This window comes from Peromyscus maniculatus, chromosome 19 (genome assembly GCF_049852395.1).
Source record: "Peromyscus maniculatus bairdii isolate BWxNUB_F1_BW_parent chromosome 19, HU_Pman_BW_mat_3.1, whole genome shotgun sequence".
In the NCBI taxonomy this organism is placed as follows: Eukaryota; Metazoa; Chordata; class Mammalia; order Rodentia; family Cricetidae; genus Peromyscus; species Peromyscus maniculatus.
Genome location: NC_134870.1, coordinates 69,270,092 through 69,284,560, shown reverse-complemented (window position 1 = coordinate 69,284,560; position 14,469 = coordinate 69,270,092). Strand labels below are relative to the sequence as shown.

Genomic DNA, 14,469 nt, shown 5'->3' with positions numbered 1-14,469 from the left:
TGGAGGTGTGAAATTGGCGAAAAATGAAGACTTTCAAACAGATGGTCCCAAATAGCTCGAGCTGTCTTTATTTATTTATACATGTTCCAGTATGTTCAAGCATGAGCAGTTTCAACTCATTTTTTTAATCACTTTCCCAGAATCATTACCATTTACCCATTTCAGTTTCTTTTCCTCTCCCCCACTCCCTTGTTGCCACCGACTTTTACCCTGTATCTAAGCATTAATTTTATACTGCAAGCCGATTGACTGTATCTAGCAAGGCACATCTTATTCATACTGTGCCCAGGCTGGCAGCAAACGTGTGGTTACAATAATGAGAGACATTCAAGCCCTGTGATTAGTCCTTAGCAATATGATGCTCTTATATTTCTGTAGTCAGCTCTGAGTATGATACCATACTTAGAATATTATTTTTCAGGTGTAAGTCAATTTCTAATGATCTGCATATCACTTTTATGTGAACAACAGCTGTAATCCTATTCTTCATACATTCTCAGAATGGTAATGATTAATACCCAACTCTGAACTGTTGGGACCAAGCTTTTATTCTTTCTAGCAGTTTCTACTTGTACTTTTACTCCCAAGGGAACTAGGAGTTTTAGATTCCTTTATTGATATTTTGGCATTGAAAAAAAAATGTCTAACCATTCACGCCCTGGCACCAGAAAGATGTCAGATTTTTCATGTCCTTTATCTTTTTCTTACATGTCTCTATAAGTTTTTAATGTCATCTTTTAGGAATCTGTCTCCCGAGTTCTTAAGTTCTTAGAATATAGTTATCTCTTTTTTAGAACAGTTAAGTAAGCAAGAATCATTAACCTTAGTGAGTTCCTCCTGCTTACTTAGGATGGATGCAAAGGTAGTCAGGGGCAACCGAAGGGACCAGTTTCTGCGATCAATTGCAAAGATGCTTCATTTCCTTGTAGAAACTTTATTAAAATTATCAGCTTTTGTCCCAGTAAACTCAGCCACAATCACAACTGAGTGAACTAAGAATTACCATAGGAATAAGCATATCGAAAGTCAGAAAGGCCTGATGAAGCTCATGAACTCCCTATGGTCAGCGCAGGGGTCTGCAGCATCACCTTCACGGGTCCTTGCCAGGTGGGCAGGATTCTCCAAAGGATCTTGCCACAAGGAGCTCCATTTATGCACTGTTCCCAGAGGCTGCAGCATGGCTTCTGCCACTGAGCCGTCTCTCCAGCTCCCAGGTAGATTCTCTTAACTGCTGCACCCTGTGCTCTCTGAGGGGGGAAACTGTCTCTTTCTGAGAACTTGTCTATGTTTCTGTCTACAATTTATATTGTTTCTTAAAACTTTGAGACACACACACACACACACACACACGCACGCACGCACGCACGCACGCACGCACGCACCCCTCCAGTTTGGTTTGTTGTTTTTAATGCAGTGAGGAACTGAGGGCCTCTACTTACTCAAACAGGCCTCGGCTGGGCTAGCCTTTCACAGTCAAATGTGGTTTCCCTGCAGGCCTGAGCTAACACTCCCGTGCTTTTGGATGGTGGGAAAGAGCTGAGTAGTTGGTTTGCCTTCAACTAAAGAAAGGTACAAATAAATACAAAGCTTCAGCCCCAAACCACATAGAGCAAACATGAATGATGTTTCACAAAAGGCAGAGATTAAAGAAATGCTTGCTTCTGATGATGAGGAAGAGATTTCTGCTAAAATAGAAAAGGCTTATGTCCCAAAGCTAACAGGGACAGTTAAAGGTAAATTTGATGAAATGGAGAAACACAGACAGGAAGAACAAAGGAAGAGAACGGAAGAGGAAAGAAAACGCAGACTTGAGCAGGATCTGTTGGAAAAGAGGAAAATACAGCGTGAATTAGCAAAAAGAGCTGAGCAGATTGAGGACATAAACAATACGGGAACCGAATCTGCATCAGAGGAAGGTGATGACTCACTGCTTATAACAGTGGTGCCTGCAAAATCATACAAAAAATCTGGAAAAATAAAGAATCCTGAGGACCTGGAGAAAGAACAAGGGAATGAGAGGCTTAATTATGAAGAAGATAGAAGAAGATATGAAGAAGAGTGCCGATCTCTCAAGGAAGCAAAGTGTCTTTCATTAGTCATGGATGATGAAACTGAGGCCAAAAAAGAATCGCATTTTCCTGGAAAATTGAAATTAACTTTTGAAGAACTGGAGCGACAAAGACAAGAAAATCGCAAGAAGCAAGCTGAAGAAGAAGCGAGAAGGCGCTTAGAGGAAGAGAGGCGTGCCTTTGAGGAAGCCAGGAGGCACATGGTAAATGAGGAGGATGAAAACCAAGATGCAGAAAAAGTTTTTAAAGAATATCGCCCTGGAAAACTCAAACTGAGTTTTGAAGAAATAGAAAGGCAAAGGAGAGAAGATGAAAAAAGAAAAGCAGAGGAAGAGGCCCGAAGGAGAATCGAGGAAGAGAAGGCGGCATTTGCTGAAGCAAGGAGAAGCATGGTATTAGATGATGATTCTCCAGAGATATATAAAACAGCTTCTCAAGAATCTTTGATGCCTGGAAAACTGGAGATTAATTTTGAAGAATTATTAAAACAAAAAATGGAAGAAGAAAGACGACGAACGGAGGAGGAACGGAGGCATAAACTAGAAATGGAGAAACAGGGATTTGAGCAACTGAGACAAGAAATGGGAGAGGAAGAAGAAGAAAATGAAAGTTTTGGATTGAGTAGAGAATACGAAGAATTAATCAAATTAAAAAGAAGTGGTTCTATTCAAGCTAAAAGTCTAAAAAGCAAGTTTGAAAAAATTGGACAGTTGTCTGAAAAAGAAATACAGAAAAAGATAGAAGAAGAACGAGCAAAGAGGAGAGCAATTGACCTTGAAATTAAAGAGCGAGAAGCAGAAAACTTCCACGAGGAAGATGATGTTAATGTAAAGCCTGCAAAAAAAAGTGAATCCCCCTTTACTCATAAAGTGAACATGAAAGCCAGATTTGAACAAATGGCTAAGGCAAGAAAAGAGGAAGAACAACGGAGAATAGAAGAACAGAAGTTACTACGAATGCAGTTTGAACAGAAAGAAATTGATGCAGCACTACAGAAGAAAAGAGAAGATGAGGAAGAAGAAGAAGGTAGCATCATTAATGGCTCCACTACTGAAGATGAAGAGCAAACAAGATCAGGAGCTCCATGGTTCAAAAAGCCTCTAAGAAATACCTCAGTTGTAGACAGTGAGCCAGTCAGATTCACTGTTAAAGTAACAGGAGAACCCAAACCAGAAATCACATGGTGGTTTGAAGGAGAAATGCTGCAGGACGGAGAAGACTACCAGTACATTGAAAGAGGCGAAACTCACTGCCTCTATTTACCAGAAACTTTCCCAGAAGATGGAGGAGAATATATGTGTAAAGCTGTCAACAATAAAGGCTCTGCAGCAAGTACCTGCATTCTTACCATTGAAAGTAAGAATTAATTGGCTTTTGACCCTTTCTATCATTAAGGAAATAAATAGCAAAGAAAAATATCAAAAAAAAAAAAAAAACTTTGACATCATTTCTGGTCTTAGAAATACTTTTACTTACTCCTGAACCTTGGGCTTGTCACAGTCAAATGCCCTGAAGTGCTGTGGTAAGGCAGAGGAGGGCAAAGCTAAGTTAGAAGGACACATCACAAGCTGTCACCAACAGTTCTCTCCTGGAGATGGCTCTTGGATATCCATTTCTGTCTATGCATATGCACACGAACACATACATACTTCTTTCAGCAATGTGAAGATAATCGTGCAGTTATGTTTGTTCTGAAACACACCCGGGAAGATTCTACTCCAGACTATAAGCACCATTGAGGCCTGAGGATTTTCTTTATATCCCAAATGCCTAGAATCGTTTTGGGGGAAACAATAAGTGGGCATTATGTATTCAATAATGACTGGATCTTGACAGCCAAACAGAGGCTAAATGATAGTATATAGCATTGTCTGACTTTATTCCAGTAACAATTCACACCTAGAAGCAACAAAGGAATTACCTAGGCAATAGAGCAAGATGGAGGACCACAGGGATGGGCAGGAAGGGTTACGCAGGAAACATCTTAATCCAGCCTATCAATTACAAGATGCTCTTATTGATTGTTGGAATTTAGAACTTAATACAGTTTTTTGAGACAGGGTCTTGTTACATAACACCAAACTAACCTAGAAGTCACTATGTAGCCTAACTGGCCCAAAACTCACAACCCTCCTCCTTCGGTCTGCTAGGGGCTGGGATTACAGGCATGCATCATCACTCTGCCTTACTATAAAATCTATTAAGTCTGCAGAGTAAATCCAGGTCTAAGATTCTGTCCTTCTTAACCTAAGTTTACTAAGATGTATGAAGTCCAGATCCTCAGAGTTGGGGGAAAGTTTTTACAAAGAATGATACTAACAGAATAAAAACATTATTAGGGCTAGATCTAAAGTATCCAATAGTAAGTACCAGATGCCTAACCACAGCCTGTCACCCTGAAGTCACCTACCAGATATTTACGCCTGAGGAATGTAGGCCAGGTACTGCAACAGATCCGGAAGCCACAGCAATCTAAACACAACAGCACATGACACCCCACTTCCTGAACTTCCAACTAAGCCTTGGAGTCTGCTCACGGCTCCATAAATAGATGCTAAAACACATCACTGTAAGTCGCCAACGATATAGGACATCATAACCATGGCCAGACAACAGCCAGCATTAACAAATGCCTCTGCTTACCCTAAAGCAAATTAATTTCCTTAGACTGGCAAGCATGAGGGTCCTGCTGGTATCATGGACATTGTCTATTTGTTTTTCTTGTACTAGTTTGTGAAAAAAAATTATTAAATTCCTCAGTGGCAAAGCTTGGAAATGTGCTTCAATGCTGGCTCTTGTTTTTTTTAATTCAATTAACTTTATCAGGTGACTACAGGCGTTGTGAAATGCACTGGGAACAAGAGTGATCCCTCACTCTGTGAGTTCACTGTCTCCGAGAGAAGACAGTGGCTGATAAAGTTGTTACAATAGAGAAGAGGGACTTAAAATGGGTGCACAGTGTTCCTGCCAGAGGGAGCTACACAAGGGTGATAGGAAAAGTGCTGGGTAAGCGCGGCTCAAACTCAGACACCGACAACAAGCAGTAACAGGCAGAGGAAGGGAGCCTGGAAGGGTGGAAGGCAGAGGCTCTAAGGCAGGAAAGTACACAGATTAATACAGGTGTGACAGACGCTGAAGAGGAAGCCCAGGCTAGAGTCCTTAAATTAGTGCTTCCAATCCTAGCCTCTGCAAAATGGGAAAGCTCGGCAACTTTTTTTTTTCTTTGTTCTGTGTTCTGAGACAGGGTCTTGCTATTTATCCCTAGCTATCCTGGAACTATGTAGACCAGGCTGGCCTTGATCTCACAGAGATCTGCTTATCTCTGCCTCCTATGCCCAGCTTTTGGAAGGTTTTTAAAAATTAGCAATTGCCGGGCGGTGGTGGTGCACGCCTTTAATCCTACACTTGGGAGGCAGAGCCAGGTGGATCTCTGTGAGTTCAAGGCCAGCCTGGTCTACAGAGTGTGAGCCAAGACAGGCACCAAAACTACACAGAGAAACCCTGTCTCAAAAAAAACAAAAATAATAATAATAATAAGTATTCAACAGGCATGGTGGTTTATACCTTTGTTACCAGTACTCAAACAAAAGCAGTGGATCTCTGTGAGGTCAGCGTGCTCTCTCTAGTCAATACATATGTACGTGTGTGTGTGTGTGTGTGTGTGTGTGTGTGTGTGTGTATACATATATCAACCTAGCTTCAGTTCACAGAACAGCAGTAGAAAACAATGTGAATGTGAGGGCAGTTCAGCAAAAACCCTCCTCTCAGGAGTTGTGACACTGATGATAGAGAGTAATGGGAAGAACCAGATCATGCAGGAAATTCAACTCTCAGTGAACGATTAAATTTGGAGGACAGGGCAAAGTGTGCGTGAGATATCTAACTGAAGCAAATGTCTTGGAAATGAGCTTTAACAGTTGAGAAAACAGAGTACTGTATGTGTATGTAGGAAAACTGCCTGAAATACGTTGATAAAATAGACAGTTCATTTTTCATAAGACTTAAAGGCTTAAGATTTAATTTTTAATTTAGAAATTATGAAACAAAATAAAGAGGGACTCCTCTTGACTGTGTTTTAGATGTCTGTAATACGCTACCTTTGACAGACAGACACGTGTAAAATAATGGTTAAGCTACTGGACTGAAAGCCACAATTTCTGGCTTCCCCTGAGATAAACCATGCTAACTGCATGATTAAGACAATCATTTAACCTGTAGAGGCTTTAGTTTCATCACTTATTAGAGAGAAAAAAAAGTAGATTCATTAAGATTTAAGATTCTGTTCTCTTTGGATAACTCATGTTATAAACTACTATATTCCAGGCTCAAAGGGTTATGTATGGCTGGTTAACTGTTTGTTTGTTTGTTTGTTTGTTTGTTTGTTTGTTTGTGATAGTTCAGTATCAAACCAAGATACTGCAAACTTATTTTTCTTAAAATGTTTCCGACAGGGAGTGGGAAGGTGGTACACTCAGTAAAGCTTTGCCATGGAAACATGAGGACTGGGTTCCGTCCCCACAGCCCACAAGCAGAGCCTAGGACATGATGCCCACCAAGCCTAAGCTACACAGCAGTCCCCAGGTCCCAGCCAGAGGCTCTGTCTCAAAAAGCAAGGGACCAGCTCCACCTGAAGAGCACTGCCCAAGACTGACGGGGCCACACACACTCACCGTTACAATGTCCACCCAAATCTGCACTCATGCTCCCTCGCCATACACACAGAGTTTCTCTATATTTTAAATGGTCATAGTACCCTTAAAAGGTGTGTCAGAAAGTAATGTTTCTAGGCTGAGGTAGGAGGCACAGGTTCAAGTCCAGCCTGGGGCTACATAGTGAGATCAGCTTGGGAGATATGTATATGTATGTATATACGTGTATGTGTGTGTGTGTGTGTACACACACACACACACACACACATACACATTCTTGTCTCTAAAATAAAAAAAATTTCTGACTGATGTGCCTAATTCCATACTACCTTACAGAAAGGGATCCACACACTTCATTTACACTCTATTAAATAAAGTTCCCATAAATCACTATTAAAACTTGTTAGCACACACACACAAAGTTATACTTTTGGCTTAGTAACATCACCAATTCTGGGGAAGGAAATTTCCTATACCATCTTCATTGTTCGTTCCAATTCGTGTACATTCTATTTTGGATAAGGTAAAGTTATCTAGACCCAGTGGCCAGGGGTGGTGGCATGTCTTTAAGCCCAGCAATCCAAAGGCAGAAGCAGGTTAAAAAACACTGTTTAAATATATAGATATAAATAGACCACCTATCTATAAAATTTCATTTGTTCACTGCAACAAGTTTATAGGAGCAAAGTTAAAAATTCAAAATGTACCTAAAAACAAGTCAAATTAAAAGCACACTAATGACACGCAACAATCCAGAAAACAGAAAACTCAAACTCATCCCTACGCGGTGGGCTCTGCCCTGAGATAATTCCTGGATATTCATGCCACGCTGTAAACAACCAGGTTCATCGGGAAATAACACCGTCGCCCTGAATTCTGAAAACGAAGGACTGACCCATCACTGCGATCCACAAACCATTCCTCCCAAGCGAAGGAAGTCCCTTCTCCGTGCATTTCCAGGGGCGGGGAATGCTCCCATGTCAAAGACGGGGCTAAGGAGGAAAAGGCTTCGGTGTGGGAAGTCAAGAAAATGAGCAGAAGATAAAAGCCCAGGGAGGTCAGGACTGGGAGGCGGCCAAGTGGCCCTGACAGCCGCCCGGCCCCACGGCTGCTCCGCGCGGGGAGGTGCGAGCGACAGCATCCTCACCTTGCCTTTGGTCCGGCTGGCCTTGGCCTTGGCCCGGCGGGGCTTCACGGCCTCGGCCATACACTCTGCCTCCGAGACGTCGCCGTCTGTTTCTGTCAAACTCCTGCAATTCACGCAAGCCGCCTAGTTCCGGCCTCCTGGCTATCACGTGACGGAGCCTCCACCATTTGGGGCAGGGAGGCGGCAACAGGAGGCCGTACGGGCTGCGGCTTGGAACAAACTAGCTAGGGACGACTCGCGCGGGGAGGAAGGCCACGCCCATCCCCGCTCAGGCCCCGCCCCGGCCCAGCCCTCCTCCCGCCTCCGGTCCCGCCCTCTGAGCCACGGACTGTGCCTCCGCCGCCCTCCGCAGGGTGGCACTCAGAGCAACCCTCTGCCTCCGCAGCTCTGCAGAGAGGGGGTCAGACTGGACTATGAAGTGCTGGAGAGAAGAGGTCTTGGCAATCTGACTTTGATCCCTAGATAACCAATTCCGGGCTACATCTACATCACGTTTCCGGAAAGAAACCTGATGTCCACCCAAAGTGCACTCCAGTCTGCTGTTCTGTAGAAGGGGATGATGATACTTCCAACTCCGGTGTCATGAGTTAGTCGTGGAAGGCACCTGATAACAGCGGGCATCTCTATATTATCGTTACTATATAAACGTGTTTAAAGTATATATACTTTGCTTTTGTGCTTATTGGTAGGGTCTATCAACCCTCCTGGAAGGTCAGCTCCTCTGATGTATCCCCAAGGACCTCCAAAACAACAGCCAGCACATAGATAATATCCGATGAATGGAACAAATAGATATGAGTTGTTTTGTTGGGGGTAGGGGGGTTGGAGGGGTTGAGGGGGTGGAACACATGGGGTCTACAGGACGGAGGTAAAGACTAGCCACCCACTCTGCGGGTACCCTAAAATGAAAATCTCAGGATTATGGCTTGAAAATGGGAAGGCCTAGGCATGGTGGCACATGGCTCTAATTCCAGCAGAGGCAGGTGGATCTCTGAGTTAGAGGTCAGCCTGGTCTACAGAGCGAGTTCCAGGACAACCAGGACTACACAGAGAAACTCTGTCCAAAACAATAGGTAGGAGGAAGAAAAGAACTTCAGAAATCAGTCTGTATGATATCTTTTTCCAATTTTTTTTTTTGAGATAGGGTTTCTCTGTGTAGTCCTGACTGTCTTGGAACTCACCTTGTAGACCAAGCTGGCCTTGAACTCAGAGATCCACCTGCCTCTGCCTCTGAGTATTGGGATTAAAAGCATGTGCCACTTTTCCCTGTATCTTTTTTTCTATAGGTAAATCTTTATTAGTGTCTTGTGTGATGTTAGGAACTGAACTTGGGGCCCTGTATATGCCAAGCAAGTGCTCTACAGTGGAGCTACGTTGGCCCTTGCACGATGTCTTGTTCCTGATCATGTAAGATGGTTTGGTGGATTGGAGTGGGGATTTGGAGGAGACAGTTGTTTCGTTTCACAGTGCTAAGGAATGAACCCAGATCAGCAGCTAGGCAAGCGATGCACAGTAAAGCTACATCCCCAGTTCAGTGAGCCCAAATCCTCAATGGCAACAAAAGTTACCAAGTTCCCTAGTACGTGGATGGACTTGGTAGTCCTGGCATTTGTATATACTAGTCTTTGGAGAATTGATTCCAGGACCCACACACCGCATCACACCTCTGACACTCTACCTTCGAGAATACCAAAATGCAGGTGCTCAGGTCCCTTATATAAAATGACATAATATCTCATGTAACTTATGCCAATCTATCCACATATTCTGTTTTCCTTATTTTATTGGTTCATACAATTGTCTGTTTATGGGATGCCATGTGACACTTAAGGTAGACATACTTATCTAAAACTTTTCATCATTTCCCTGAGCTCAAGTCATCCTCCTGCCTCAGCTTCCTGAGTACCTGCAATTCCATGCAGATGTCACCATTTCTGGCCACTATCCATAGTGTTTGCTTGGTCATCTCCCAGTCTGGGACCCCACACACACTGCCTTCCACAGTTCCTTTTGGTCTTAAAGTTCTCTGAGTGCCACCTACTACTTATTCTGCAAAGCGGAACTAACTGTAATGATCCCTTTCCACTTCCCAAATAATCCTCCTACTTTGCTGTGTGTTGGAGTGTGTGTGTGTGTGTGTGTGTGTGTGTGTGTGTGTGTACAAATATATACATGCATTATGTATATACATGCGTGTGTGTTCTGTTTGTTGGTTTGTTTGCTTTGTTTTGAGACAGGGTTTCATTATGTTTGTAGACCATGTTGGCCTTGAACTCACAAAAATCCTACTACCTCTGCCTCCCAAGTACTCAGATTACAAGCTTGTGTCATCATACCTAGTCTGCATGTGTATAAGACAGATACAGATTAAAAATTGTTCATCAAAGAGATGGCGTTGTTCTTAATTTTTTATAAATAGTTTTCAAAATTCCTTCTAATAGGCTGAATTGATTCCCATGGCAATTTTGAGACAGTAAAACACGTTTCACCTCAAGAGAAAAACTCCAACCAATTGAAAACAGGAGTTAGTCATTCATAAAAGGGCTATAATTCTCATGTTATGGCATTGCAAATTTTAATATGAGAATGATGTAGAAGTCAGCCAGTGTGTGGAACAGGGCTTGTCATGAAAGTTCAAAGGAAAGCTACTGCATTCCTGATAGAAGCCTGGGTGGACCTTCCTGAAGGCTCTACATGAGCCCATGCCGGGATCTCTGTTGCCCTCTGGTGGTCATTCCCCAGTAGTGACAATTTCTACCTAGGGTGTTGGAGAAGTTAATCATTCCTGTTGTCAATACTTCCTGCACAGCACCCTGTAGGAGGCCTTATTTTATCATTCCTGGTAACTAAATACATGTTGTGAAATTGATGTGGGATCTAACTAATTTAAGCTAAAATTATTTCAGTGTCTTGAGTCAATCAGCATGTAAACTAAAACCGCCCAGCTTACATACTTATTTCACCAGACTCTTGCACAGATGTGATCTCTTCCATTAAAAGACTTTTGTTTCTACAGGAAGAAAAAGATACAAAAGTACCCTTCTACTAATCTCCCTTCCACAACCTTCTCCACTAAAAAAAATAGGAAAGAGGTTAGGTCATCGAATTAGTTATTTACATCCTCAAAACATCAAACATGGAACCTCTCTCTCAATCTACCCCAGGCTGGCCTCAGACTCACTATGTAGCAAAGGAAGACCATGAACTTCTGAACCTCCCACTTCCTCATCCCAAATGCTGACACTGAAGGCCTGTACCACCATGCTGATGGTAGGAATCAAAGTCAGGGCTTCGTGCATGCCAGGCAAGCACTCTCCAAAGCCCCACCCCATCTCTCTCACTAGGCACAGTTTTGTGAAGCCCAATTTGACCTTGAACTTCCTTAGTAGATGAGACTGGCCTTGAACTACTGATCTTCCTGCCTCAGCCTCCCAAATGCTGGCATTACAAGCAAGGGCCACCACACTCAGCTAGCACTTACATTTCTGAGTGTGTAGTAGTACCTAATCCAACCACTCTGCCTCAGAGCCAGCTTCGGCCACGTGCATGACAGGCTGGATGTGTCAGGAAAATAAGGCAAACTGAGACCCACCCTCGACTGATGACATTGGGAGCTGGCACACAAGAACAGCTATGAGCTAAGTTATGTCCCCACCCCAAACTCTAACACTGAAGTCCAAACCCCCAGGACCTCAGAATGAGACCTTGGAGATGGCGTCTTTAGAAAGGTGGTTGAGGTAAAATGAGATTCTAAGAATGAACCTTCAGTACAGCGGTTGTCCTTACAGGAGGAGGAGGAGGAGGAAGAGGCAGGCATAGAAGATAAACACTGAGAAGAGAACAGAGAAAAGAAGGCCGTCGACAATTCAAGGAGAAAGGCCCACGATGCACCCTTCCATGACAGTGCTCAGACTGGACCAGCATACACCTTGCTTTCTGTCTTCCGGCCCTAGCACTGTGACAGGACCTCTTGTTTCAGTCACCCAGTTTATAGTCCTTCGGGGTTCCAACTTTCTAGTCCATACACCCAGCACTGTCATCCTGTGGTCAGACTAACTCAACTCTGCCTTTGTGCTCTTTTCCAGTCTCCTTCAGGGAAATTAAAGCCCAGTCTCCCACAATGGCAACTGACTTACCAGCACACTTCCAAGGGTGTGTGTGTGTGTGTGTGTGTGTGTGTGTGTGTGTGTGTGTGTACAGGGGCACCATCTATGTGCACAGAGCTCAAAGGGCAGCTTTCAGGAGTCAATTCTTTCCTTTGATATAAGTTCCAAGGGTCAAACCCGAGTCCTCAGACTGGCTTGGCAAGCACCCTTCCGGACTCAAGCAGCTCCCCAGCCTCTTAAAGCACATTCTTTATCCATTTCCTTTTCATCCCTATTTCACTTCCTCTTCTACTGCTGGCTTATGTACTCACTTCCTACACGCACTGTGTGATCTCAAATCTTCCTCTTCGGATCTCCGTCTAGGTGACTTCAAGCTAAGACAGCCAACACCAGAAATGGTCCTTGAAGGTGTCAGGACAGGATATTACTGTTGCCCCCCACGCCCCCAGCCAGAAGACAAGGTTCTCGAGGAGAATGGTGGTGTTGTCTGAGTTGCAGCCTCACCATCTCTTAGGCCTCTCCTGTATCATCAGGGAGGAATTCAGGTAAAAGAGCTTATGCAGCATCATTAGCATGTAAAAACATGGGCCAAGCATAATTCTAAGGACCGCAGTGTAAGCTGGTTATAACCAGCTGCTGTCCCTACACTGATGGAAATCGGGAGCTGGGGACACAGGGAGAATGACGGAGGAGCCAGAAAGCTGCTGTAGCAGCATTTAAAGAGATGAACAAAACCCAATGAAGAAATGCATTTTGTAAGAGCATAAAGTCAATAGGAATATGCAAAGAAATGATGTCACTTCTACACTGCTTAACTTTCTTCAGATCCCATGAGTCCTACATCAGGCAGGCAGGCCTGTCAGCTGTCCATCATGCAGTGGAAATGGTGCCTTCTGCCTGTGTGTGGTGGCACTTACCTGTAACCTCAGCTCTCACGAGGCAGAGGTGGGAAGATCCTGTGTTCAAGGTCAGCCTCAGATACACAGCAAGAACCCGCTTCCCAAAGTAGGGGTTGGGGCAAAGAATGAGAAAATAAAATGGTACATTCTGATTCTAGAAAGCTTGGGTACATTACTTCACCTGGTGAGGCACACACATCAATTACCGTCCTTTCTTGGACCTGTGCCTCTCTTCCTCACACTTATGGTCTCATAAAAGATTCCTTCAGCCCAGCTGACAGAGAAAGCTCAGGCATGGTTCAAGAACAGCTCAGCTCTGCATGCCTCGTTTATGTGGATGTGGCCTGTTGCCACACCGCAAAACTCAAGAGTGACTGAAACAAGGATGGAGAGAAGGACTCCGGGTAGGTACTATGTCAATCATTCCAGCTGGTCACCAACACACTGTGAGGGGAGACGCAACCCAAGGCGAATGATGCATGGACCGTGGAGCAGACAGGGGAGAAGGTTTGCAGATTGAAGGCAGGGAGCTAGAGAAGAAGTGAGTGGGTGGACTTATGCAAATAAGCAAGAAAATGTGCTTCCTAATGCCTACAAGGGAATCGCCACCTCTACTGCAGGGGAGATGCAGAACTGCGTGGCTGGGGTAACTCATCCGGTAGACTGCACTGCACTCTGTCCTGGGCCACGCCAGTGCTTCCATACTAGACCCATGATCAGAAAGACCATGGTTAGAGAAATGAGACTATACAACGACCCTCCACGGACCCCCTGTGATCTCCTGCCGATTATCTGTTCTGGGGCTGAACTCTAGATCTGTTACCATCCCTCCAAAAGACCAACCAGTGAATTAAAACCATCAAATCTCATCCACTCTGGGAGAGGTAACGGCTTCTCCCTGCCAGGACAGACTCCAAGAATGGGTTTGCCCTTTAGCTTACAGTGTCTGGACGGTTTATAGAATGCCTGATATGTCACACGAAATTCCACTTATCATTACCTTGGACTAGTGTTTCTCAAATTATTTTTTTCATTATCATTCCCCTAAGGACTCTTTCAGACACTTCCCTAATCTCCATTCTCATGAAATGTTAATCCAGCGGGCATATTGTGTCTTTGATTAGATGCTATGGGTGCGCTTTAGACCTCTGAGAGAAGAGGGGAGAGGCTGAGGACTGCAGAGATGGCTCAGTGGGTAGAGTACAGTGGGCAAGTGTGAGGACCTGGGTTCTGATCGCTAAAGCCTGCATAAAAGAGGCACAACTGGAATCCCAGGGCTTCTACATTGTGAGATGTGGGGACAAGAAAATCCCCCAAAAGCTCCAAAGCCAGCTAGCCTGCCATATACAGTAGCAAGGGACAGAAGACCCGTGTCAAACAAGACAGAAGGCAATGAGCATCGCCCAGGGTGATCCTCTGACCTCCACACATGCACAGTGGCAGGAGCCTGAACTCACACATACACACACACACACACACACACACACACGCACACGCACACGCACACGCACACGCACACGCACACGCACACATACGCACGTCAAAGGAGCATGTTAAGCTCAGAAGAGATGTGTGATTAGCACAAGAATACAAATTAAA

The 14,469-nt window shown here is 44.2% G+C and overlaps 1 protein-coding gene and 1 pseudogene across 2 annotated transcripts in view; one reads left to right on the top strand and one right to left on the bottom strand.

Moving 5' to 3' along the window:
* Window positions 1-8,022, bottom strand: part of Epg5 (ectopic P-granules 5 autophagy tethering factor) — a 99,642-nt gene extending 91,620 nt beyond the window's left edge. For both annotated transcript variants that reach the window (XM_006973857.4, XM_015992683.3), the window contains exon 1: window positions 7,866-8,022. In XM_006973857.4, the coding sequence (XP_006973919.1) occupies window positions 7,866-7,925 (60 nt within the window). In that variant the 5' untranslated portion in view covers window positions 7,926-8,022. The remainder of the gene's footprint in view (window positions 1-7,865) is intronic.
* LOC143269629 (nexilin pseudogene) lies at window positions 1,590-3,451 on the top strand (annotated as a pseudogene).
* Window positions 8,023-14,469: the final 6,447 nt, after the last annotated feature.